The sequence below is a fragment of the Chelonia mydas genome, chromosome 2 (assembly GCF_015237465.2).
Source record: "Chelonia mydas isolate rCheMyd1 chromosome 2, rCheMyd1.pri.v2, whole genome shotgun sequence".
NCBI lineage: Eukaryota > Metazoa > Chordata > Testudines > Cheloniidae > Chelonia > Chelonia mydas.
Window position 1 is genome coordinate 60,185,199 of NC_057850.1, and position 26,348 is coordinate 60,211,546.

The 26,348-nt window shown below is 39.3% G+C and overlaps 1 protein-coding gene across 6 annotated transcripts in view; it reads right to left on the minus strand.

Annotated features, from left to right (window-relative positions):
- Positions 1–5,566: 5,566 nt before the first annotated feature.
- The window catches only part of ADHFE1 (alcohol dehydrogenase iron containing 1), a 31,551-nt gene continuing 10,769 nt past the window's right edge, over positions 5,567–26,348 (minus strand). For 4 of the 6 annotated variants that reach the window (XM_037892507.2, XM_037892508.2, XM_043539560.1 and 1 more), the window contains 10 exons: positions 24,091–24,245; positions 22,081–22,277; positions 20,659–20,736; positions 18,296–18,401; positions 17,016–17,168; positions 15,710–15,808; positions 14,436–14,514; positions 14,186–14,282; positions 11,356–11,513; positions 5,567–8,927 (listed from right to left, as the gene is read on the minus strand). In XM_037892507.2, coding sequence (XP_037748435.1) covers positions 8,844–8,927; positions 11,356–11,513; positions 14,186–14,282; positions 14,436–14,514; positions 15,710–15,808; positions 17,016–17,168; positions 18,296–18,401; positions 20,659–20,736; positions 22,081–22,277; positions 24,091–24,245 — 1,206 coding nt within the window. In that variant the 3' untranslated portion in view covers positions 5,567–8,843. Of the gene's footprint in view, positions 8,928–11,355; positions 11,514–14,185; positions 14,283–14,435; positions 14,515–15,709; positions 16,120–17,015; positions 17,169–18,295; positions 18,402–20,658; positions 20,737–22,080; positions 22,278–24,090; positions 24,246–26,348 lie in introns of those variants that run through there. The other 2 variants (XR_006288499.1, XR_006288500.1) reach the window with 2 other exon arrangements.

Here is a 26,348-nt window from a genome sequence, read left to right on the forward strand (position 1 = left end):
CCATTGGAGTAGCAAGGTCTGATGTCACTATAACAATCCTACCTGCAGTGATGGTAAAAAGGTTTTTTTGTCTTTCCCAAAGTCTCTTCCATCAGGGTCCCCAAAAAGGGCAGTGTGTGGAATGGTCCACCCTCTCATTATTTTGCTCATCAATTAGGCCTAATTTCTGAAGCACCAATTTTGGTCCATTAATTTCTGGTCCCCTACTCCTCTGGTTTACCAGTCATAGTCTTAACACAATCCTTGAGTGGTATTAATAAACCCTTTAAATGAGGTCAGTCTTCTTACATCTTTTCCTTACACAATTTTATAACACAGTTCACTGCGACCATTCATAAACCTTTACCCACCTTTCATGGGTTAGGCTAATAATTAAAGTAGGCCTCCTAGGCTCCATTTATTACAACAGACTACCTCAAAGGGAGAGTGACCCTGTTTCCATTGAAGTCAATGGCATAATTCCATTGGTTTTAATGGTGTAGAAGGAAGAAAGTTCAGTCTCTGTACCCATTTATTCCTTGACCTCTCTCCTAGACTAGCCATAAGGGCACCAAATGTGGAGACCGCATTTATGATACAGAGACCTGTCTGCTGGGAACTGGACTAAGATCACCAACCCACTGCACATAGGCTACTCAGAAGCCATGGTGGTCATTGGAGACCTAGATAGGATCTGTGCTAGCGACCTTGGGGTGAAAAACAGCTTTGTTTGTCATTACTAGTGGCATCCAGTCCCTTGGCTAGGGTAGGATTTCTAATCTAAACAAGCATTAATCTTTCTTAAGGTGAAAAAGATCAGAAAAGCAAAATTTGCTATATGTTGTCATTTTGTTTTTATGGAAGAAAAAGCAGCTTTTTGCCCAATATCTATTTAAAACATACATCCATATTTTCAGTGATGATTTATTCTTTGTCCAGCTTTCATTTGAGAAGAGATAATAAAGTCTACACAAAGAGTAAACCCCCTACAGCTGTGTCCACAGCAACATTAACAATGCCACACAATGGCGTCTTTTAATTGCATAGAAGCAAGTGACACCACCACATAATGGTGCAGCAATGTATTGGGGCCTTTGACAATCAATCTTTTAAATGTGTTAGCCATTTGATTGCAGATGTAAAGCAGCATCTCAGTGTTAAATAGTTGCGGTAATTTAAAGCTTTATGGTCAAACATTTACATAAAGCATCCTACTAAAAGCACAAAACTACAACTGATACATCATGGAGGTGGCTAAATTAAAATTACCAAAGGTCAGAGCGTAAAAGTTAAGGTTCCAATCTGAACTGCATATTCTGTTTATATTCCAATATATATTTTATGACTCAAAAATATTGTATTAAGCTAAACCTTTAACCAGAAAACAGGAACAGAACTATGCCATAGGTCTGATACACTGGTGTAACTCTATTGATTTCAGTGGAAGTTAATACAAGGCATTAATACATTTGCACCAGTGTAACTGAGAGCAGAATCAGGTGCTATGTCTTTACAATGTACCCGCATGAACCCTGCTCCTGGAACTTTAACTTTTGCACTTTCCGATTTTTTTTCAATTTATTTTTAACTGTGCAACCTTAATGTTGCATGAACAGTTTTTGCCTTTAATTTCCACATTTAGAGAAAGAAGGGGAAAAACCTGCAGCTATCTAATATTCCATTTAGAGCTGGTCAGCAGATAAGTATATTTTGAGATTCTTAAATAAAAAATTCCAATTTTTTGAGAAAACAAAACCAATTTTTTTCAGCTTCCATTTTTGAAAACAATCTTTTTTTCATTTTTCCCCTCCAAAAAGATAGAAGATGTTGACACTGCTCCTCAGATTTCTATGAAAATTGAAAAAGGTAACTTTTCCTCAAAAAGTTTTGAATAATATTTTTTGACTTTCTCTCCTATTAGTCTGAAAATGATTCCATTTAGACTTTGAAATTAACACAACATTGAGATGAATGGTATCATGGAAGATTGGCTCTTAGCTTTTTTATTGTTATAATTTGGCTGTAAAAATTTTTTTACCAGTTTATATTGTGATGGCCATTACAATAGGATTTTTTTTTTAAATGGAAGTTTAGAACATATAGAATACAGAAAATTGTCAGGAAACGTTCGTTTCTAGCCAACTGCAGTTTTTCTCCTGTTATTGCAGTTTTTTAAAAACGGTCTTGTGTTTCATTGGGACATTTAGGACAAAGTTTTCAAAACGTGGCTTCTGCTTGGTCACATGCACAACTGTGTGGGAGGATCCACTGCATACCCTGGCACATTAGTTATAAAAAAGGCACACACAAACTTGTGTGTGAGCAAAGTGAGTCTAAATGAATCACTGTACAACATATGCATTCTTAGGGAATAATCTGCAAAAATTGCATGTGCAAATTGAGGCCAGATTGTCTGGATATTCAGAGAGTGTCAATCTCCTTCCCACTAAGCGTCCCTGCAGCAGCAGACTCTGTTCCTGCCAGAGTGGAGTTAGTTTCTTCGCAAGAGCACGTGCAGTGACATGGCAAAGGGGCAGAGTGTCATCTGGCTTTCCTAAAAATCACAAAAGCTCATAAGGGATTTTTTAGTTGTTCTTAATTTTTTTCATTTTATTTTTAAACCTTTTTACCAAAATCAAGTGACTGGACTAGCCCTGAGCAAGGCCTATGTCCTTGCTTAATTTAATCTTTCAGAAGTTTTTGCTATAGCTCTATTTTTAAAATTGCGTGGTTAATATTACCTAATCATATGTCCCTTATGGGACAGCTGCATTTGTTCTCTGCCCCATGATTCAAAAATTGTAGAATGGACTTTGCTCAAACTTAATTAAAAAAAAAGCATCTCTGCCAGCAACTTCACTTTGAAAGCATCCAGCCTCAGTCAGGGTGATTTGGGAAAATAAAGAGCGGGGGAAGGGGGAAGGGGAGATGTGGTAATGAAAACTATCGAGTGCCCCCTGATTCAGTTTGCTAGTTTTAGTTTAATAGAATCTTCTCCTTAAAAATGTACAGTCCTGAGTCAGGAAAGCCTCTAGGCATTTTCTTAAGTACATCCCTATTCAGGACAGCATTACTTTGCTTAACTGTAAGCACATGCTTAAGTGCAGCCCCAAACAGGTCCTGACTTGGGGCCTACTATTGGACAGTGTTACCTCAGGCACTATTCATTTGTAAGTCCAACGTTAGGATTTTTAACTAGTATTGCTTTGTACTGAATGGGGCTTAGATGCTTAGAGAGAGGCACCATACAAATAGGTTAACTAAATACATCATAAAAATAGAAGATGGCTTAGCAAATGTCAGGTTCAATAAAAGCTCTGTTTCACAGACAGGATAGTCACCAGCAGACCAGAGCCAACATTAGTTATAATGACATTTTACAAAGTTAAAAAGAGTGTTCAGATTGCAAAATCAAGCATGCGAGCAGGTGCATAGTGCCTATGAAGTATATAATATCTATTTGCACCTAACCATATTTTATGGGTTGTATTAAGGGATGCTTCAAATGCATCTGTCCTGTACAAGCAGCTGGGCATGCAGCAGAAAGGGTAGAGAACATATACTGCTCCCTCCGCACGCTGTCAGCGCACGTCATGGCAGAAAGGGACCCAACTCCTCTTGAACTGCTGCCAGAGCCTGTCAGTGCTTGAGGAGATAAGGAGTTTGATTTGATTTTCTTTTATTCATTCAATAGTGTTTGTAAGTTTATGTTTTTGCCATTTGTTTTCTGCCTTTGTTTGCTTTGTTTTGTAGCTGACCTAAGTTTCCTTCCCTCTAGGAGCCAGGAATGGGCTGAGTCCATTAGGAAGACATACCTTTTGGTTCTTCAGTATCCTGCAGCAAGTTGTTCCTGCCTCCTGCCCCACCCAATGTAGCAAGGCCCCAGGGGTTTTATTGCTCGTTGGGCAGGAGAAACGAGGGGGATGGGGATGATATACATGAGTGCTGGAGCACCATAGGGATGTACATAGATTTAGTTGGGGGAGTGGTTACTTAGCCTTGCTATGTGTCTTATAATTAACATCTGCCCCTTCCTTTGTTTTTCAGATCTGCGGAATGTGAGAAATGTTGCCGACCCAGCACCAGGCCAGATGCTAACAGCCCCCATTAAAGTAAATATGCTGTGGTGACTAAGCGCAGGTCTACACTACTGCTTACGTCAATTTAACTTATCTTGCTCAGGGGTGTGAAAAAGCCCCCTCCCCCAAGTGATGCAAGTTTTGCACTGTCTACACCAGCACTATGTCAGTGGGAGACGCCCTCCCATCAACATAGCTTATGCTTCTCGCCCAGGAGGAGTAATTATGCTGACAGGAGAGTATTCTCTCGTCATCGGCATAGCATGTTGTCATAAATATAAAGGGAAGAGTAAACACCTTTAAAATCCCTCCTGGCCAGAGGAAAAACCCTTTCACCTGTAAAGGGTTAAGAAGCTAAGATAACCTCGCTGGCACCTGACCAAAATGACCAATGAGGAGACAAGATACTTTCAAAGCTGGAGGGGGGGGGAGAAACAAAGGGTCTGTGTCTGTCTGTGTGATGCTTTTGCCGGGGACAGAACAGGAATGGAGTCTTAGAACTTAGTAAGTAATCTAGCTAGATATGCATTAGATTCTGTTTTCTTTAAATGGCTGAGAAAATAAGCTGTGCTGAATGGAATGGATATTCCTGTTTCTGTGTCTTTTTGTTACTTAAGGTTTTGCCTAGAGGGATTCTCTGTGTTTTGAATCTAATTACCCCGTAAGGTATTTACCATCCTGATTTTACAGACGTGATTCTTTTTACTTTTTCTGCTATTAAAATTCTTCTTTTAAGAAACTGAATGCTTTTTCATTGTTCTTAAGATCCAAGGGTTTGGGTCTGTGGTCACCTATGCAAATTGGTGAGGATTTTTATCAAACCTTCCCCAGGAAAAGGGGGTTAAGATTTGGGAGGATTTTGGGGGGGAAAGACGTTTCCAAGCGAACTCTTTCCCAGTAACCAGTGTTAGACGTTTGGTGGCAGCAGCGAAAGTCCAAGGGCAAAAGGTAAAATAGTTTGTACCTTGGGGAAGTTTTAACCTAAGCTAGTAAAAGTAAGCTTAGGAGGTTTTCATGCAGGTCCCCACATCTGTACCCTAGCGTTCAGAGTTGGGGAGGAACCTTGACACATGTCTTCACCAGACACACTATAGCTGTGCCAATGACGCACTGTAGTGTAGACTTGCCCTAAGTGCATTTGCTAACTGACCTTAGATTTTGCCCTGTGTTTTCCACATGAGCTACCAACAGAAGACAAAAAAGTTGCCAAAGATTAATCTCTGTTAAGTGTTTTTAAATAAAATATTTTTCAATCTATTTTTGACTCCTTTGCTGCTTTGGGTTTTGGACTTGTTTTTAAACTAAAGATCCTCAACATACTCTGTGATTTAAATGTAAACTATCCATAAGAAAGTCATTGAATCCATGTAAACATCAATCAAGCTCTACTGCTAACAATATGACATTCAAAATATGCTGATTTTGTAACCATTTATAATAGGACTTAAACTCTATATATTGAATATTCAATGAGGTTTTTTTAAATATTCAGACAGACAGTGCAGTATATAGGATGCTCTTTATTTTTGTAAATTGGACATTCGTTTCAATTATCCATAATGCAATGGTTTGTCAACATACTGTCAGCTCATTGAGTAAGCCTCTAATCAGGAATAACCATACTGCCCAGTGAAGCTAATGAACGCTTATTTCCTCTGAATGGTTTGGATTCACAATTACATTTCAAGATTCAAGTTAACACGACAGTTAAAACACAGTTCTCAAACATTTTCACAAGCTTATATTTGTAGGAAATACATCATTACTTGTTTGTATTGCAATAGCTCCCAAAGGCACTATCCAAACTATATAAGATACATTATGGAAGGCTTTAGTGTTTGAGGCGTTAACATTTTTATAAATCAGAAGAACAAGTGGCTCAGATTCTCTACACATGCCCAACCAATGGGTGTTCACGAGTTGTAACCACACATGCACAAGTCCCATATTCAGGAGTACAAACTGGACCTGCACAAAGATATGTGCACATGTTTGAAAATGTGGACCTTCAGGTATGGAATAGTGTATTTTATTACATTAAAAACCACTAACCCAGTGGCAGATAAAACTGCCAGTAAACTATACTTGTACCCCAGATCCCATTCTGGATTTGACCATCACTAGCACTGTCAAACTGTTACTATTTGAATGGGATGGATTCATCTCTCTTGATTCTTCTCACATAGTTTTCAGCACTGGCTAATAATTAATAGTAGAAGGATGGTCTTACAGATAATGCGTAAGACTTGGTGTTAGGAGACTTGGGTTCTATTTCTGACTCTGCCACAAGCTTCCTGTGTGATCTTAGACAAGTCACTTAATTGCTCTGTTCCTCAGTCTCCTCATCTATACAATAGAGGTAATAATATTAGCTCACCTCCCGGGGTGTTGTGAGGCTTAATTCACGAATGTTAGTAAATTGCTTTGAGTTCCTTTAATGCAAGGGTTATATGTAAGTGTAAAGTACTATTAGTAGTGAAGCTATTCTACTATTTACTCGCATACCAATCTAAATGGTAAATAAGAACCATGCTAGAGTGAAAGACCCCCTTTCCTTTTTACCCATCAAAGCACTCATGAGAAACAACATACCTAATAAACTCATCCGCTGTTCAATTGGAAGAAGCTACATCCCCTCGAAACCCAAAATGTCTGGCTAGAAAATAGATTCCCACAACAATTGTCTCCTCAGTGCACCATACCATTGCTATTGCACAAAGATGAAACTTCAGAGAGGGAGAACAGAAATTATATATAAAAGATGCAACACAACGTTAAGGGCGGGGTGAGTCTTTGTTGAGATAACTTAGTGTAATATAGAAAATAAAATCCACATATTGTGAAACCAGCTTTCACAATTGAGGCTCTTGTTGGCATTTGCACTAGAATGAAGGAGGTAATGGATATGGAATGACAGGGAAAATGAATTAGCTTCTCAGAACAGGCTGAGGGATATTGGCAGATCTGTCTGTATAACCACTGCCTATGCTGTACCTATTCAGTGGAAAGACAGAGGACCTTCAGTCTCCCATCGCTATCCATCCGAGCACTAAAGGGACCTAAAAACCCCACAGCCAATATACTTCCATCATAAGGTCCTAACATGTGGTTGGAAGGCACCAGTCTTATTGAGCCAAGATTAATAGTCATAAATGTACAAGACATCCTTCCTCTACTTCAGTGGAAGAGTTGCATGTGGAGTGGCTGCAGAACAGAATCATAATGAGGCAAAGAGTAAAAGTAGCTGAGTAAAGGAACTAACTAGCATGTTATGCTTTTCCTACACTGAACTTGTGCTGTGGCCACTGCATGAAATTGGTGCCAGAACAGAATTTAAAAGACATCAGAATTTGTTTTTAAATGAATACAGTATGAGTATTGTGTATACTGCTGCCGGTGTTGCAGTACAATGCCAATGAAATCTGTGCCTAATAGAATAATTTTCAATTAAAAAACTTCCTGTTCTCTCTTTCGTTCTGTGATACAGACGTGCCAACTTCCAGAATTTGCTGCAGCAAACTCTGAATACCACAGGACATTAAAGCCCTGTCTAGTACAGAGAAACATTTTAGACTGGTTGATATTTTTTGTTTAAAATTTTTTTGAAAACTAACCTTTTTTGGAAAAACTTTCTGCCAAATGTCACCAGTACCAAAATTTTCTATTTTGTGAGAAAAAATTTTTGGTAACATTTTTAATTGCTATTTTTATCAAAATTGTTTTCAAAATTATTGATATTTTTCTGTTTTCTGTAAGAAAACATGGCTTTCAATAAATAAAAATTTGATAAAAAGTTTGATAAAATAGATTAAAATAGCAATACTAAAGTCAGAGTTTTTGTGAAAACCAGTAAATGGGTTCATTTAAAACGCCACAAAACAGTAACAACTTTAAAAATCTCTTCAAAATAGTGTTCCTGTTTTCCAATATTCTCTGTATAAGACCGCTGTGTGAAGCAGCAAATGCTATGTTACGTAGGCAGCAAAACTCACTACCCCAAAGGGGCTCAAGAGAGGTGAAAAATCCAGGAAAGATTTTAATACTTACATTTGAATTTTATCCCCCTTCTGCCTGTTCGCTTTCTCAGTTGACAGGTAACCAGTTAGCTACCCTGTCGGAACAAGTGAACTTATTCTCATACATAACTTCTGCATGAAAAGACAAAAATGCCTGGCAAGCCACTTTAAAAATAAATATTGTGAAACAAAAAACTTTTGGGAAGCCTTTTCCAGACTTTTTAAAAAAAGTTATATATTTTTTTACCTATGATCTTTACATCAAGCCCCAAATTAAATGAGAAGGTAAAAAAATCATAAGGTGAACCTTCTGAATTGAGTAGGTTCAAATTTTGCGTTTGAGAATATTGCCTGAGGAAGAGTGGCCTGTTTTTCCTACACAGTTTATAGTTTTAAGGTTTTTTAGACAAAAATAGTCATAGAAAATTAAAATACAAGATAAATTCATCCCCTGAACATTTTCAAAAAAATTTCCATGACAAATTATCTCCATTTTTTGTCCAGCTCTCAAGAGAAAGTCCTCTGCAAAGCTTAAGATCTGAGCCAACAACCTTTACAAGAGTAGTCCCTTTGATTACACAATCAGCTCCATAATCACAAAAACAGTGTTGAACTGAACATGAATTATCTGACCTTTTAGTAGTGGATAGTAAAATACAAGCATAAGACGTACATGTTCCTTCCTTATCTGAACTGGTTTAGACCATGCCTGTGGGAAATTACCTTCATGTTAGTTTTTGATCATTAAAGAACATGCAAAATATTTAAACTAATAAAGTTTCATGGATGCCTCAAACAGGGCAGATAGCTCTTCTTCCGTCTGGGGACGAGGTGATAGTTTAGTCACTCTTTCCTGAAAGATTAAAGTAAAATTGGATTACATAAGGCTTTTTGCAAAATAAACAGTGTTGAATATACAGTAGAATGTCACACATTACTCAGCATTAATGACTGAAATCCACACTATAGATTGCACAGAATTTTGCAAACCAGTAAAGCAAGTATTTAATCAAAGAAACAAGGCTAATGCATCACCAACTGTACTTTAATCAGTTATTTTAACAAGTGTATTTCAGTTTACTTTATTTATAAACACACACTCAGAGGCCAGTGGGAAAAACAAAGTTTCTGTCATTACGATAGCTGGTTAAAATCAATATTTCTACTCTCACACATTCAACAGCTTCATGAGATTTCCTCCCAGGTTATGCAGAGAACAGCTACAGTACAGAGAAAAAGATAACCCGCCTTACGCAGTGTTTAAAAAAAGGCTTCACATTACTTAGGACAAAAACTCAGGTTCTACATAGGTTTAAAACTAGTTTAACACTAAAAAAAAAAATAGTTATTTAAGGTGCTCAATGGTGTCATCAGACCAATTTTCCTGCCAGTCAGTGGAGCGCACAGATGGGCTAAGAACACCTGTCCAAGCAAATGACTGGAGACATGACAACTGTAAAGGGCCACAATGTTCACAATGGCTTTGGATAGAGTGCAATGAATAGAAGCTTTTACTATACCTTTAAATAGATGCAGCTTGCATTCCCTTAACGCAGCCTTGGTGATATGGCCAGTACACAGAGAATGGAACGGTGGGTCTGCCTCTTAGTAAATTGGTTGGTAAATTTTGGTGCCAGGTATAGTCATCCACACCCCCTGTGCTCATCAATGGTTGCAGCCAAATTATGGCTGCCTCTTGTATGTTTACATGGAGGAGAGGTGGGGTTAGGGAATAGGTCCTTTCTGACCTCTCCTTTCAAATCCACCCTTCCCGCCACCTAAACCAGAACACCCACACAGGACCAGCAGTTATTTGGCCCATGGAACATAAACTTCTCCAGATTTCCTTGCTGTGTTGTAAACAGGATCATTTTCAACAGATTATTTCAAGTGTAAACATTTATGCTTTGGAGGTTTCAAACCTCCAAACTGGCTGACTAAAATCTGTTCATTTTATTTCTCTACAGCATGCATTTTATGGTGGTAGTACACGTGGCAGTGTTTATTTGTGGTCTCTGCACCAGGGTGTTTTGCAAATATTAATAGGTGGTGGTGGTGTTCCAAAGAAAATTGATGGCTGGATCAAAAGAAAAAATATCAAAGAGTTGACTGTTTGAAATCCGCTTGTGGGTAACGTATTACACAGGCAGCAGCAAATGAATCTGAACTACATTATACTTTATATACTAAATCAGGGTTTGAAAACACACTAGCTCGCGTCATTATACATGCAATCACTAATTACTGCTGCTGTAAACGGACAGTAAATTAAGTTGGGCTTCTGAATTAATAATCAGTTACAGATGAGAAAAAAACCCCAAGCCACAGGTGAACCTCAGCAAAGCAACAACAAAAATACCTCTTTGGGATGTTGTGTTTATAAAATATTACTTCTTACAGATTACTAAGAGGACCAACATATTTATCAACAAAAACTGTCAAAAAGTCCTGTCGCACACATTTGGTAAGGCATCAGATTGGGAGCAAGAGACCTCGGTTTTATTGCAAATGTTGCCACTAATCAGTGTGGACACCTTGATCAAGTCACTTCCCTTCCTGTAAAATGGGAATGAGGATATCTTCTTTTGTAACATGCTTTGAGGTCTATAGAGGTTATAAAAAAAGTGAAAATTTTTAATTTTTTTCAGCATGACAAACCTTCATAATATTTTTTCATTTACTTGGGAATTAATGAATTTTCCTCTAATTTCAGTTCATCTTTGAAATGTTTTTTGAGAGTATAAAAACGTAAAGTGTATTACAAGTGTATGTTGTTTCATTGAAGGAGGACATTAGTTCAAATTCAGATGGAGGGCAGTGGAACAAAGCCATCTAGAAGAGTATTGAAACTCCTTGGTAGGGAAAACCTAATGCAAAGCAAGTTTGATCATTCTTAGCACATAGCAGTCTTACAAAAGCATCAGATAGAACCTTACCTGCCTGTATAATTAGTACAGCTAGATGAAAAAATGGGAACATTTTTCACAAAAAAACCCCTGCAAAAACATGTTCCTTTTCCCACCTGAAAAAATGTGCATGTTGGAAGATTTGACCAGCTCTAATAATTAGCCTTTCCTTTTGAAGATGAATGGATGACAGATGAAGGCCAAACAACATACACACTATCTCACTGCAACGAAAAACCCAAACTGTACTAGAAGAGAACTGACTTTATCTAGCATTCTCTCCATTTAAAACTGCTAAAAGGAACATTTATTTTAAAAGAAAATATTTTAAAAAGTTTGCTTTTTAAGAAAAATCGCCTGTGCTTTCTGTCTTACCTGAGGGAGAGTGCCTCTGACTAAAGCAGGGATATCTGCTTTAGAATAACCAATTGCAGCTAAGCCATCATCAACATTCAGATCAAATAAGAATTTCCGGAGTGTGTCTGCCAAAATAAGCCCAGCATCTTTGATTTTGGCAGTGCGGATGTCAGCTCCTAAAATAAGACAAAGCCTTGACTGTAGAGTGAAGGGAGAGAGGAGGAAGCTGTTCTGGATTTAATATAATCATAATAGCAGCGGCATATATCCACACATAACAGCCTACTCACTAAAGGCAACCCCAAATAAAAAAGGGGAATCTCTATCTTCATTTTTCAGTTAGACTAGTTTGTAGAAATGAAATAAAACAAAATCAAGAGAGGTAAGTTCACTGCTGCTAGAAAGACTAACTGCCATGTCAAGTTAACTTCCTTCCCCACTGTGCTTGCCTGGAAAAGCACTTTTCAGTCAGACTAATTGCTGGAAGCAGTGGTGGAAAGGAAGTTAAAGCAGATCAATGTCTGTGGATAGCCATAATATTTATTTTTAGGGACAAAGTGCCATACGCTAATTTTTTCAAAGCCTTGAGTTTGCTGACATCTAGAGGATGTGCAAACCAGTGACTAATGATTCCCTCCCCCTTCTCAATTTTATGTTGACAAGCATTCAAACAGCGGACAAGTGTGTGTGTGTGGGGCCCTCTATGGGTGGAGCTCAGGTGCTTGGATTATATATTGGTTAGTATGATATAATAATATAGATTAGATAGAAGATGAAGAATTATAGTCCTAGGAACGCTGTGGAAAGGAGGTGAAAGTCAGCTTTTATGGAAAAGCTACAGAAGTTTCTTATATAAAGGGCTATTCCCCCTCCCTCCCTGTGTGTCCATAGCTCCGTTAGAAATGGGAAATATGTACATGCATAAAGGCAAGAAAAACACCGCAAGTTTTATTTTTAACCAGTTGGGCCAAATTCATTCCACCAGAACTGAACTTGTCTCATGCAGTTTACTGAAAAATGAGTAAATGTGAAACATAACTACAAGAAAACACACTCTGGTTCTCTAAGAACTCAGTGCAACTGTCAAAACAGTTTAAAGTTAATGGGAGGAGGACAAACTCATTTCAGGGGGCTTAGATGTTTGGCAGCAAGTAGCAAGATGGCAGCAGCTAGAAGGGATTAGGTGACAAAGCATGAGGGAGTCTCGTATGAAGTTTCATGCTAATGGAATGGCTGCCACGCAGTCAATGGCCATTCTCTGTGTTGCAGTATAAAGGGCAGTTAGACTATAAGGGCTTCAGGGAATGATCTGATAGTAGCAAAAGAGGAGGAAAGGAAAGAAAAGGAGGAGGAAAGGAAGAGGTGGTCTGAAAAGCCAGACTAAAAAGTGATGAAAAACACCCCAAATGTTATTGTTCCAGTGACTGGCCTTCTGCTAACCTAAAGAATGCATCGCTCTTCGGGCTGCACTTATATTTCCTTTACTGCAATAAATCTATGGCCACACATCCCTTTTTCCATTAGGAGAGGCCTTAAGCTTTTATTTGGCTGTACTCAAATCTGCAGTTGTACATATACATAAACATAGCTGTTTTTTACTACTTTACCACAAGGCATAGTGTTTGACAACCTAAAGTATTTGAAGCAGCTACTGCAGTCACTTGGACACTGAATTATGGTCCCAAAGTAAATACTCAAGATGAGTTAATTTATACACTCTTGATACATTTTATACAGAATCCTTTTATATAACAGCAAAGCAGACAGTAACCAATTGAATTTCTATTGAGGAAGTCAGATGTAACTAAGAATTGTAATGCTTTTTAGCAGCAACTTATACAGCAAAACTAGAGGAGATGCTGTTTGACTAGTTAGCCTTAAAATAAAGGAACCAAAGTTCTAATTCTCCAGATACTCTGGGCTGGCCATCTAGCATACATATTTTTAGTATTTTCTCAGCCAATGTGTCATTCAGGGTATTACCATTTGAGTTAGAGGTTACTATTGAAGGGCTTCTTATAGGGATGTAGGAATTGCGATAGGTAATCAGACAATTTGTCCATCTAGTCCAGTATCCCATCTCTGAGTGTGGCCAACAACAATTGCTTTGGAGGAAGGTGCAAGAAACCCCATATCCAGCAATTACAGAATCATCTGTCAATAGGGGAAGTTTCTTTCTAACTCCATGAGACAATGGGTGGCATATGTTCTGAAGCAGAAGGGTCTAAATCCCTTCTAATGTTGTATATATCCTTTTTAAAGTAGGTACAGACATTCTCCCAATCCATCTAAAGGGCTAATCTTTTCTTGAAACCTACCAAGCTCTTAGTCTCTGGATATTTTGTGGCAATGAGTTGTACAAGTTAATTATCCACTGTGTAAGAAAATATTTCCTCTTTCAACATGTTTCCTGCTTGCAAGTGTTTAATTTTATTTGTTTTATAAATCGCTTCCTTTTAGCAAATGCAGATGTAAGTGTACTTAAATGTGTACGTTCCTTTTCTTTTATATGATGAAATAAGATTTTCAGGAATCTTCATCATATTTGACTTAGGTACCTTGTTGGGAGGCCTGAGGCTGGATCACTTTAAGGGAACTATGTTGTCTGGACTTCTGAGTAACCAGTAAGGTAATAAAGAAGCTGTTTTATGCTGGTTTGGTAAATTTAAGTATTGGAATATACACCAGCTTTTTGGTGTTTGGCTGTCCTATTCTTTGCAGTTCACCCTAATTGAATGATCATAGCTGGCCCCCATTGGGACCCTGGTAGCAGTAGGTTTTATGGCCCCCATTAAGACCATGGTAGCAGTAGGTTGTACCAGTAGGTTTTATGAAGAGAGATTCATACCCAGTATCTCTGCAGCCTCCAAGTGCCGTTCAGGGCACATCTCTGCTGTGAAAGTAAACACTGCTGGGGAGGTGAGTACCACAGAAAGACCATGTGGCTGGAGAAAAACAAAACACAGTGCACATTAACTAGATTTCTCACTGCTGCTACAATAAGGTTTGTTAGGCCAAGGTAATTTAAAGCTTGTTAATGTAAGATAAGTACAAGAGCTAGGAATAACTGTAGGAAAATGAAAATAATCAGTTCTTACCACCAGAGGATGATCAACATTATAATCCTTTGCTTTGTAACTCTTCACCAAGCCAGAAATAGGGTAAGACATTCCATGGCTGGAGAAGAAAGGAAGTGGTCAGGGAACTAGCCTGGGATTTGGGAGACCTCCGTTCAATTCCTTGCTCTGTAACACTTCCTGGGTGACCTTGAGCAAGTCACTGAGGGGCAGATTTTTAAATGTATTTAGGAGCCTAAGTCCAACTGAAGCCAATGGGAACACTTCAAAAATCTTGCCCTTAGTTGCTCTGTGCCTCAGGTCCTTATCTATAAACGGGAGATCACAGCACTTCTCTATCTCACACATTAAAAGATCGTGAAGTGTTCAGATACTGGGGTAATGGGGTTGGCCCAAAGTACCTCAGACATTCTTCACCTTACTATCAAAATCTGGGAGTTTCTTATCATGCTAACAGTGCTTAAGGGAAAGTTTTGGAGGTTTATTTACAAAGGGGATTTTAAGTGATCAAACCAAAGGAGTGCAGAGACGAGTCTGGAATAGATGAATATTTATAAGTTGCAATGATTTTTCAAAGAATTTTGGGCATAGGCCTTGATTCAACACATTAAGCACATGATGAGCATGGGAGTAGTGCCACTGACCTCAATGGGAACATTAATATGTACTTTACTAAACTGAAGATGTGACAGTCATTAGCTTATTTCAATGGGCATCACTTAATCCACAAAAATGTTAATTATAGCTCATTTTAGCCTGAAAAACAATTAACCCAGGAACAAGCTTTATTGCATGTGGCCTCGATTCAGGAAAGGCAGAAGATTTTTCCTCTGGGTACGTTCACTAGCTTGTTATTATAGGTGTTATTGGTGCTGAGTGCAGGGCTCCACAACAGAGTTAAACGTGTTATTTATTTCTAGAAGAGTGAACACTGACATTTGATTTTTTTTATTTTTTATTTATTTATTTTTAAAGAAAAACATTATGCAACCTGTGCCTACAAGCAAGGTAAAGTAGGCCAAATTTTGCTCCTAGAAACTTTCATAAGACCGGACTGTGTTATCCTTATGAACAGCAAGAAGTACCTTACTCCACAAAGGGTCCTATCAACTTCAGTAGGATTACTCATGACATAAGGACTCTTTCACGTGAAGAAGGGTACAACAATCTGGCCCAAAGTATCTTATCACAGCACTAGTTCAGGGACTACTTGTCTGAAAGATTCCTTGGCAATTTGAAACAAACACTAAAGAAACAGGGTTTTAGAAAGGGGCTGACACATATCCTCTACTCACCAAAGATGAACACCAGCATTTCCAAAGCCGATGCCAGCAAAAGCACTTGCTAGGTGCATGTTAGCCCTTGCTTCATGATCACCTGGCATTCTGACAGCTCTGTGCACAAACATTGAGCACTAAGAAATCCACAGCTGCATTGACACACTCAGGAGAGAGGTGAAAACGCTATTTGGGGGGCGAGTAATACAATCTGAACTAAAATAAAAATGGAAAAAGAGCTGGGCAAAGAATCAGATAGAACAGGGGTGGGCAAACTATGGCCCGCGGGATGGGTCCGGCCCCTCAGGGCTTTGGATCCGGCCTGCGGGACTGCCCTCGGTGGTGCTGCGGGTCCCGTGCCATTCTCAGAAGTGGCCGGCACCACGTCCCTGGGCGGGGGGCAGAGGGACTCAAGGGCAACTTCCACCCTAAAGGTATAATAAATAGGATATCAGGATAACTATGTACTATAAAAGCCTTTTATAAAACACCGAACAGCTGAAAGTTACTCACAGGCTAGATCTTCATCTCCCACTGAAGTTAACAAAAGCCTCTCCATTTGGGCTGTACCCTAAATGAGCTACTTTCAAACAAACACATAATTTTAACAGCTCACAGGTGAACGTTTACATGATGTACTTACATAGTATTTTGTATAAATGTTCTTTCACTATATTGAAAGCCATATAGACAGATGATAGCAGTAGATGTGTTACCTTATATTGTGTTCTGCCTAAGGTTGGTATGGAAAGGTGAATATTAAGAGGTACATTGCTCTAGGATTTAGCTGTGCAACTCATGACTATACATTGGGGATTCTCAACTAAATCCTCATGCATTGCTTTAAAAAGTCACCCCTGAAGATCAACTTTACTCAATCTAACCTAGTTCCAATTTTACTGGACATTTTCTGCCCTGCTGAGGACAAAGTCAGGGTCTAGGATAGAAAATGACGTCCTAATATAGTGATTCACCTCATCTCACGGTATGTCTACACAGCAAAGAAAAACCCGTGGCTGGCCCATGCCAGCTGACTTGGATTTGCGGGGCTTAGGTGTAGACTTCCAGGCTTGGGCTGCAACCCGAGCTCTGGGACCTACAAGGTCCTAGAGCTCGGGCTCCAGCTGAGCCCAAACGTCCACACAGCAATGAAACAGCCCTGTACCCTGAAATCCTGAGTCAGCTGGCACAGGCCAGCCATGGGTTTTAATTTGCTGTCTAGACGTACCCTCAGAGTCTAGCACTCAGGTCCTCACCAGCATCCTTCCTGCCAGGTGTTCATGATCAAACTTATCAAGGTGAAAGGTTGCTAGACATACATTACCTTTTCAAATACTTTGCCACAATGCGCAGTGCATGGACAGCCCAGACATCACTGATAGGGTTGCTGCCTTGGTAAGCAGGCCGGTTGATTGGATTTGAAGGGCAGGGACTGCGCATCTTGTAAGGAAGAGCAGTGTACGCTTCTAGTGCGTGACTAAAAGAAAGAAATACTTGAAAACAGAAGGGTTCCATTTTTCTCTTATACACAGTCTGTCCTGCAAGGGATTTGGCATTTTACAAGCTCAGTTCCATTGAGCAACATGAAGCTCATGCAAAAGGGGCATTCCCTTCTAACAGGACAGGAGAGATTTAAAGACTTCAGGACTATAAACATAAAAATCTACCTTCTTTTAAAGGTTTTGACCTTAAAAAACTGGAAGTATGATATTCAAGAATACTGGATGGACAAGTGTCCTAGGTACGGCAGTCATGAAACGTAAGAATTATTTACATTTTTAACCAATAGAAAAGCGTAGCCAAACCATTTAGAACTTAAAAATAACTAAACTCCATTAAAAATAATGAATTTTTCCATACACTATAGTCAGCGAATAGTTTGAGAAATACAACAAATACAACTTTCAACACATTTGTCATCCTATTTTAACATCTGCTATCTCCTGAAGGTGTCTCTGCATAAACAAGCAGCCGTATCAATGAATCCAACCTTCTGCATATCTTATGCAGTTAATATCCTTAATCTATGATTGTTCCAATGTGTCTTTCAAAACTTTGAAGGATTTTTGTGCTAAGCAATGTACTAAAAGCACTGGTTTGGAGCAGGTGTAATGCAAAATGGGCCAGTTTTGTGAGTTGAGGAAGATTGAGATCTTCTCTGCAGCGCTCTGCACCTCACAGACTTCCACAAAAAGCTTTGTCAATGTGCTTCAGTCCTGACCTCTAAAGTCCCTGCTATTCTAGTCTCTGCTCATGAGAAGCCGATGACTGTCAGACAGCCTAAATTAGGTTTGCCATGTGTTGTGTCTGCTCCAGCAAAGCATTTAAACCTTCATAGCTGGCCTCAAGGATTCACGCTTCTGATAGTTGGTATTTTGGCCCATGCATCCAATGTACATTTAAACTGAGTGAGGCACTTTGATTTGTTTCAAAAGGGGTCAGAAGGACTGAAGGGAATGGTGCATTGAAGAAATAGGAAGGTGGGATTGAGACAGACTGAAAATGGACATTTTAGGGAAAATGGTGTTTTTCTGCCTCTAAAATATTTGTTTTTCTAAATTAAAATGACCCCCCCGCCCAATCCAGCACCCCACATAGACTTACCAAAGCACATCAAAGCCACTGTTGGCTACTACTCGCTCTGGCATATGGAGCGTATGCAAAGGATCAATCATACCCAATGTGGGCTTAATGGCTCTAGAAGCAATGCCTAGAACATGTGAATTATAAAACTGTGTTAATAAAAAGGATTGTCGTCAATAAACAACACAGAAAAGAGAAAGCCTTAATCCTCAAATTGTAAAAGAAAACTTATAGTCTCAAAACACATGATTGCCATTAAAGATAAGAGAGAAGGAAAGGGAGAGCCTGAAATGCATATTCCTCCAAATTCTATTGAGAAAACTGACCAAGATTCTGCAAAAATATTCACTTTGTCAATCTTAAAGACAATATTTCTGGGGGACTGAATCATGCAGGTAATGGGATAGGTTTTTCACCTCTAAACTATTCAAATCCATCCTAGGAAGGTTGGTTGCTGAAGGGTGTTACTAAATGCTGGCTGATCAGGGCCCTCAAGTGAAATGAGCTTATGCTCTTCATCTTGTCCCAGATTTCTACATGGCAAAAATGGGACCCCTCAATGGCAGACTCAGCAGAAAGGGTGAAAATACAAAGACTGAATGGACCCAGAAATTGAATGATCTGCTCAGCCCTACAGTGATCCATTTTTCTATCCCAGCATAGGAAAAGGAGGAGATTGTCAACCCGTAGAAACAGAAATTGACTTCAGTTTGGAAGGAATCAGACTTACTGGAAAATAATTCAGATGCTGATTTACCAATAGTTTCTGCACACCTGTACAGGGATTGCAGGTCTCGAACCTGGGTCCGCAGCCAACACCCAGCAGCTCACTGGTACCAGCGGGGAATGTGGGCTGGTGGACTCTAGCTCACCAGAGACACTACCCACAAAGCTCCCGAGTGGAGGAGACATCTGTCCTCTATGATTGGCTCAAACTCACTATTTAATCCAGAAGGAGGTCCAAGATGTTGTCTGAGCAACTAAGTGAATCCCTGGCTGGCTGCTACATTGGACCCTGCCCTCCCACCTGAATCCTGATTCCTGCCCTCCTGCCTTTTTCCAGATCTCTGCTTCTGTGCCCCACCCACAAGTAATGACTCCGACCCTTGGCCAGACTCCTGACTGTCTTCAGCTCCAACCCCTGGCTCCAAATTCAGACTCTGACCACTAGACCTGACCACCTACATCCCAATCTTTGACAATCTGCTTATTAGAACCCCTTTACCTTCCCCAGCTAATGTGGAAACTTTGCCTTTATTTCTGATGTGTCTCATTTATTGGCTTTGGTCAGAGTTACAAGCCCCCTCCCCCCACCCCCAATCCAGCTGACTCTGCATGCACAAATAAAAATCCGAGGGCACAGGATGGTTATCAACTGGAAACTCAGTTTTTCTATGAGCTTAAGGGTCTGCTATACAGGAGATTAGAATGTTTCCTGCCGCATGGAGCGTGCATGAGAGGTGACTCTTGCCTGGACTGAATTCCCTGGGGCGACCCTTTGCCTCTCAGCTGGAAACCCTCCATAATGCCCCAGCAGCTGCACTGTCAAAGTGATTATGGAATCACACCGATCTTTAACTTAACTGCTCACAAGTAAGCAGCCATCAGACAAGCAGAAGGAAAATTTGGTTCATTTTCTAGAATGAATTGATGTTTTGCTGCATTTGGTATCTGTGTCTTGATACTTTGGTGATGGCTCTTTAGACATGCTAATAATAATACTTACATGCTTTAGACTGATTGAAATCACAACTAATCTGAGTTAAAACTCCTTAATCTGCCCTGTTGGGCCCCATATATATTGCAGCACACATGGTACATAAAAGCCACCCAATGTTAAAAGACCACTGCAAAACCTCAGAAAAACTATAAAGTTTAAAGATGACATTTTAGCCTTAATCCTATTTTCCAGGGATGAAAAGGTCAAAGGAATAGACAGTGTTCCTTTCTTTTGCAGGCATAAGGTCCAGAGAAGTCAGGAAAACAAACATTTGGACCCAATTATACAAACAAAGAACTAGGGGGTCTTAAAAACAGAAAGACCAAAAAAAAAAAAAAAAAAAAGGAAATAAGGAACAGTTGGCTGAACCCAAATATAAGCAGAAATGTCCTGTGCACTTAACATATTTCACTTTAAAGATTTTACTTTCCCATTATGCCTTCAAATCACGATCTGCTGCATTATAATGTGCATTTCATTGCTAACATCCTTTAAAATTTCATTCAAAAGAGAAAGCTTTAATCTGCTGAGATTTGTCTGTAGCTGTTGAATACAGCGACATGAGACAGCTGAAATTGCAGAAGGTGTTTCTTTATCTTATAGCAGAGGAAAATGATGCAAGTTTGGAAAAGAATCTAGGTAAGTAATAGACAAAAAGTCTTACCAGTTTTTACTTTTAGTTCTTTGTAGTCAAAAATGGCAATGCCAGTGGTTTCACTTCCAGTTCCAGCTGTTGTGGGAACTTAAAAAAGAAGAACAGACAATTGTAACAATGCAACAAAAAAATAAACATTACTCACCTGTCAGCAGAGTTCTTGGAGATGGACTCTGCACAGTCACACTCTTTGGATTTGCTGACAGTGCAGCTGATAGCACAATGGGCGCATCCCAGGAGTAGGAACATGCACTCGAAGGTAGTATTTTAAGTTTAAACTTAGCATAAAACAAAGCACAATGTTATATAAAGAATAGCACAGCATTCTTTTATCAACTTTAGAAATGGCTTTTCTAGCACAGGTGCAGTCCAGGATTATTACATATTTGTAACGTGGTAACACCCAAAGGCATAAAGACTATTGTGGCCCCATAGTGCTATGTGCTGTACAAAGGCATAGCAAGACAAGGGATGCTGCCGACCTTTTAAATGACCATTAACATCTGCTGCTGCGCATCCAACCTTAAACCAGGCTGTATTCATCACTGACGGAAGCAAATGCACATTTTGTTAATAAAAGCAGCTCTCTTTGCATTTGGAAGCTGGAACAATGATGATTTGGGCTTAATCTGCCTTGGGTTCTATATCAAAGCAGCTTTTAAACTTTACTAATCACCATTCTTTGTTAATCATCCACCTCGTGGGATCAATTGTACATGGTTTTATAAGTGTGAAAGAAAGGGAGGGCTGTTTTAAATGGAAGATAATAAAGGTGGTATGAACAAAGAAATGTGTAAATTACTAAGAGCTGATTCAAAGCCCATTAAAGTCAACGAGAGTTCTTCCATCACTTGAATGGGCTTTGGATCAAGCCCTAAAATCTGGATATAATAGATAATTAACTGGTTAGATAAACGTATCGCCAGTTATTGTATTTGGGACTAGGTAGATCAATGCTAATAAAATTCTGATATACTGTACCCTTAAAAAAACAGTGATCGAAAAAGGAAAGAAAACACTGTCCAATTACATAAGCAATAAAATGCATTCCTTATAGCATAAGGATTATATAGTTAATAGTGGGGTGTACAGATCAGAGTATTTTATACTTATATAGCTCCCATCATGATGTACTTTGGTATTGTATATCAGAACCAGTTAATAGATCTAGGTCCAATGGATCAGACAGAAGTAATCATTTTATCCTCTGACCCCCCCAGAGGAGTAAAATAACTTAACTCAAAGAAGAGCAGCTGGTGACGAAGAACAAGATCCCATTCCCACTTAAATCAAACTTCAATTGAATTCAACTAGAGCAGAAGCAGGCCCAAGGGGAGGGTTAAATGGTCAAAGGTAAAAACTTATTTCAAGAGGAAGAACTTACACAGAGCCTTGAACAAAAACAAAAACACCACACTTCTGCTTCTTTACCTGCAATGAGTGGCTTGAGAGGCACAGTAACAGACTTTCCTTTTCCAATGGGAGCATTGACGTAATCTAAGAAATCTGATTCAGGACTGGATGCATACAGGTTGGCAGCTTTACAAGTGTCTATTACAGAACCACCGCCCACGGCAACATAGGCATCAAACTCCCCCTTTTTAGCAAATGTGATGGCATCCATGAAACTTAGAAGGAAGAGAAGATTTTGTCATTAATCATGCAATTTGCAAACTTTACTGTTAAGCTCTGTGTTAAGATTCATGGTGATTGGGCAACAAAATGGCAAATGAAATTTAATGTGGATAAATGTAAAGTAATGCACACTGGAAAAAATAACCCCAGCTATACATACAATATGATGGGGGCTAATTTAGCTACAACTAATCAGGAGAAAGATCTTGGAGTCATCGCGGATAGTTCTCGGAAGACATCCACGCAGCGTGCAGCGGCAGTCAAAAAAGCAAACAGGATTTTAGGAATCATTAAAAAAAGGGATAGAGAATAAGATGGAGAATATCTTATTGCCATTATATAAATCGATGGTACGCCCACATCTTGAATACTGCGTACAGATGTGGTCCCCTCATTTCAAAAAAGATATACTGGCTTTAGAAAAGGTTCAAAAAAGGGCAACTGAAATGATTAGGGGTTTGGAACGGGTCCCATACGAGGAGAGATTAAAGAGGCTAGGACTTTTCAGCTTGGAAAAGAGGAGACAAAGGTGGGGGGATATGATAGAGGTACATAAAATCATGAGTGGTGTGGAGAAAGTGAATAAGAAAAAGTTATTTACTTGTTCCCATAATATAAGAACTAGGGGCCACCAAATAAAATTAATGGGTCACAGGTTTAAAACAAATAAAAGGAAATTCTTCACACAGCACATGGCCCAACTTGATCATCATACAAATACCAGCAGGAGAGTGTGTGTGTGAGAGTGTGTGTGTGAGAGTGTGTGTGTGAGAGTGTGTGTGTGAGAGTGTGTGTGTGAGAGTGTGTGTGTGAGTGTGTGAGAGTGTGAGAGAGAGAGAGAGAGAGAGAGAGAGAGAGAGAAAACCTGGATTTGTGCTGGAAATGGCCCAACTTGATTATCATACACATTGTAAGGAGAGTGATCACTTTAGATAAGCTATTACCAGCAGGAGAGTGGGGTGGGAGGAGGTATTTTTTCATGCTTTGCGTGTATATAAAAAGATCTTCTACACTTTCCACAGTATGCATCCGATGAAGTGAGCTGTAGCTCACGAAAGCTTATGCTCAAATAAATTGGTTAGTCTCTAAGGTGCCACAAGTACTCCTTTTCTTTTTGAGAATACAGACTAACACGGCTGTTACTCTGAAACCAGTCAACCTGTGGAACTCCTTGCCTGAGGAGGTTGTGAAGGCTAGGACTATAACAGGGTTTAAAAGAGAACTGGATCAATTCATGGAGGTTAAATCCATTAATGGCTACTGGCCAGGATGGGTAAGGAATGGTGTCCCTAGCCCCTGTTTGTCAGAGGGTGGAGATGGATGGCAGGAGAGAGATCACTTGATCATTACCTGTTAGGTTCACTCCCTCTGGGGAACCTGCCATTGGCCACTGTCGGCAGACAGGATACTGGGCTGGATGGACCTTTGGTCTGACCCAGTATGGCCATTCTTATGTTCTTAAGATCAATGTACGTGTCATTGACAAATCAGAGGTACTATGGGTTATGTCTACACTGAAGAAAAAAAAATGCAGCAGCAGCAAGTCTCAGAGCCCAGGCTCCGAGACCCTCCCTTCTCCACAGGTTTCAGAGCCCGGGCTCCAGCCCGAATGTCTACACTGCTATTTTTAGCCCTGCAGCATGAACCCCATGAGCTTCTGTCAGTTCACCTTGGCTCTGAGACTCACTGCTGCGGGTTCTTTTTTGCAATACTGATGCACCAAAAGATACTATAGTTATGGGTATAAGAGCCTAAATAGATATTCTGAGAATATAAGTTTTCGGAAGCATATAAAAGAAACAGTACCTCTGATCAGTTGGCTCCACCCGGACATCATCATACATTTGAAAAGTGATTCTATTTTTTGTCAAGGAATTCAATACTGCTTTTACTGGAGGGAGCTGGCAGAGGTTCTTATCTGTCATTACACAAACTTTTCTAGCACCCAGATTCTGCAGGTCCTACAATATCAATTAAAAAACAAAGTCTGAAATCTCAAACTACAATATTTAAACCCCAATCCAATTAAACTGAATTATTTGATACAAAATACTAAAATTTGCAATAAGGTCTTTCATCACAAATGTATATAACATCGATACAGTAAAATAAAATGTTTCACATATGCATATAGGCTTATAGAAAAAGGTGTAGTTTAAAACATAACTCAAGCATGTAGAATTGAGGACACATGCAAGATACTGGAAGTACACTAGTAGCTGCCCCCATGAGTGAATAGACAGCAAGCCAAAGCCACATAGGTGGTAGTCAAGTTTATAGAAAAAAAATGCGTCTTAGATTTCAAAAAGTATTTTACAATTGCATTTATTTACACAGCCCAGGAAATCTAAGAGGGCAATACTAGAGAATTTATCTAGCCTAGATTTTCAAAGAGTGCCTATAAACCAAGTACTAAAGCCCAGAATAAGAGGAGTACGTACCTAACTGTAAAAGCTAATTTTTCTGACATAATGTGAATGAAGTGGACTAGATCTGGGTCTATGAATTGAAGCTAGGTCTCCTATATGGCAGTAACTTCGCATTGCAGCATTAGTGAAGAAGTATGGCACATTGCTCAGCATTGTGCAATAATATATTTGAAGATCCTATTACAACACATACTTGCAAGGGGGCCAAGTTAAGGTTGCTATGAAGACGAACGCTTGACTTTCCTTAATTCTGCAAAATTAAAATCCGAAAAATTTAGCACTGCATTGATAAAATATAGCTCACTGTATGCAATTTTTAAAAATATTTTTTTCTAAAAAAATAAGTGATTGGAAAGAATGTGAAGATAGAATACCACATCAGCCTTTACTACAATAATTATTGCTATAGAATTCTATCTACATAAATTCTGAAGTTTTTAGTGATTCTGGTATTCAGTCCTCAATACTATTGACCAATGACAGCAGCTATATTTAACTGTTATTCTTGCTACGTACAAAACAATTTCATTTACAATGTTTACATTGAAATTAAAACTGCCAATGCATAAGTGCCAAGAAGGGGGTAATAACTGCAGAACCTGATAACAAAGACGGTGCAAAACACAAGAAGTTAATCATGATACTTGACTCATCCTACACCATTGATAGCAAGGCCGGGGGGGGGGGGGGGGGGGGGGGGGGGGGGGGGGGGGGGGGGGGAAGGGGGGAGCCCTAACTTCAATGGCACAGGATCAGAGCTCAAGGTGAACAAAAATTAAGGGCCTCAACCAATGTCCAATAAAGTGAATGGAAAGTCTCCCATTCACTTCCATGAGCATCAGCTTAGGTCTTAAGTGACTGAGGTCTTGAAGTTAAGGCTGAGATGGGATTCAGGAGACCTGAGTTAATTCTCAGTCTCTTGTCGAGACTTCCTGTGTGACACTGGGCAAGTCAATTCAATTGCCTGACAACCAGTGCAAAGTTGATGTAAAATGCTACTATTCTGATTTGATGGTATTTTACAACCATTTTGCACTAGTGCAAATGACTGTATGTGGTGCAAGGCAACAAAGAATCAGGCCCATTATATCTAAGCCTTGGTTTTTCATCTATAAAACCGCTTGGTAACACTTCCTTTTTCCTCCACTGCGTCTGTCTTCTCTATTAGACTCTAAACTTTTTGGAGTAGGGAATGTCTCTTGCTACAAGTATATAGTGCATCTAGCATAACAGAGCCCTAATCCTAATTCTTATTTTTAAGGAATCTAATCTAAGGGCAAATAGAAACGTTGCTCTGTATCTAAAAGGAAAGGCAGGGCTACATACTGTGCTACAGGTGAATCTGGCTTTTTCTGTCACTGGCAGTACTCATTGTCCTGTTCCAACATCTATCCCCTGTCCCAGCAAGTGCAGCTGATACCAATTCCCATCATTTATCCCATCCACAATGTGTTTATACATCTCTTATTATTTGAGTTTGACACACCATTAACTTTAAGATTATGAAAATCTTCTGCAGGTGACAAACTGAAAAGTTCAAGAGAATTGTTGTAGGGAAAGTGTATTCAGCAGGCTTACCCTGAGCAGGGACTCCATACACTATAGAAGGTATACACACTTAGTATGCAATGTTTA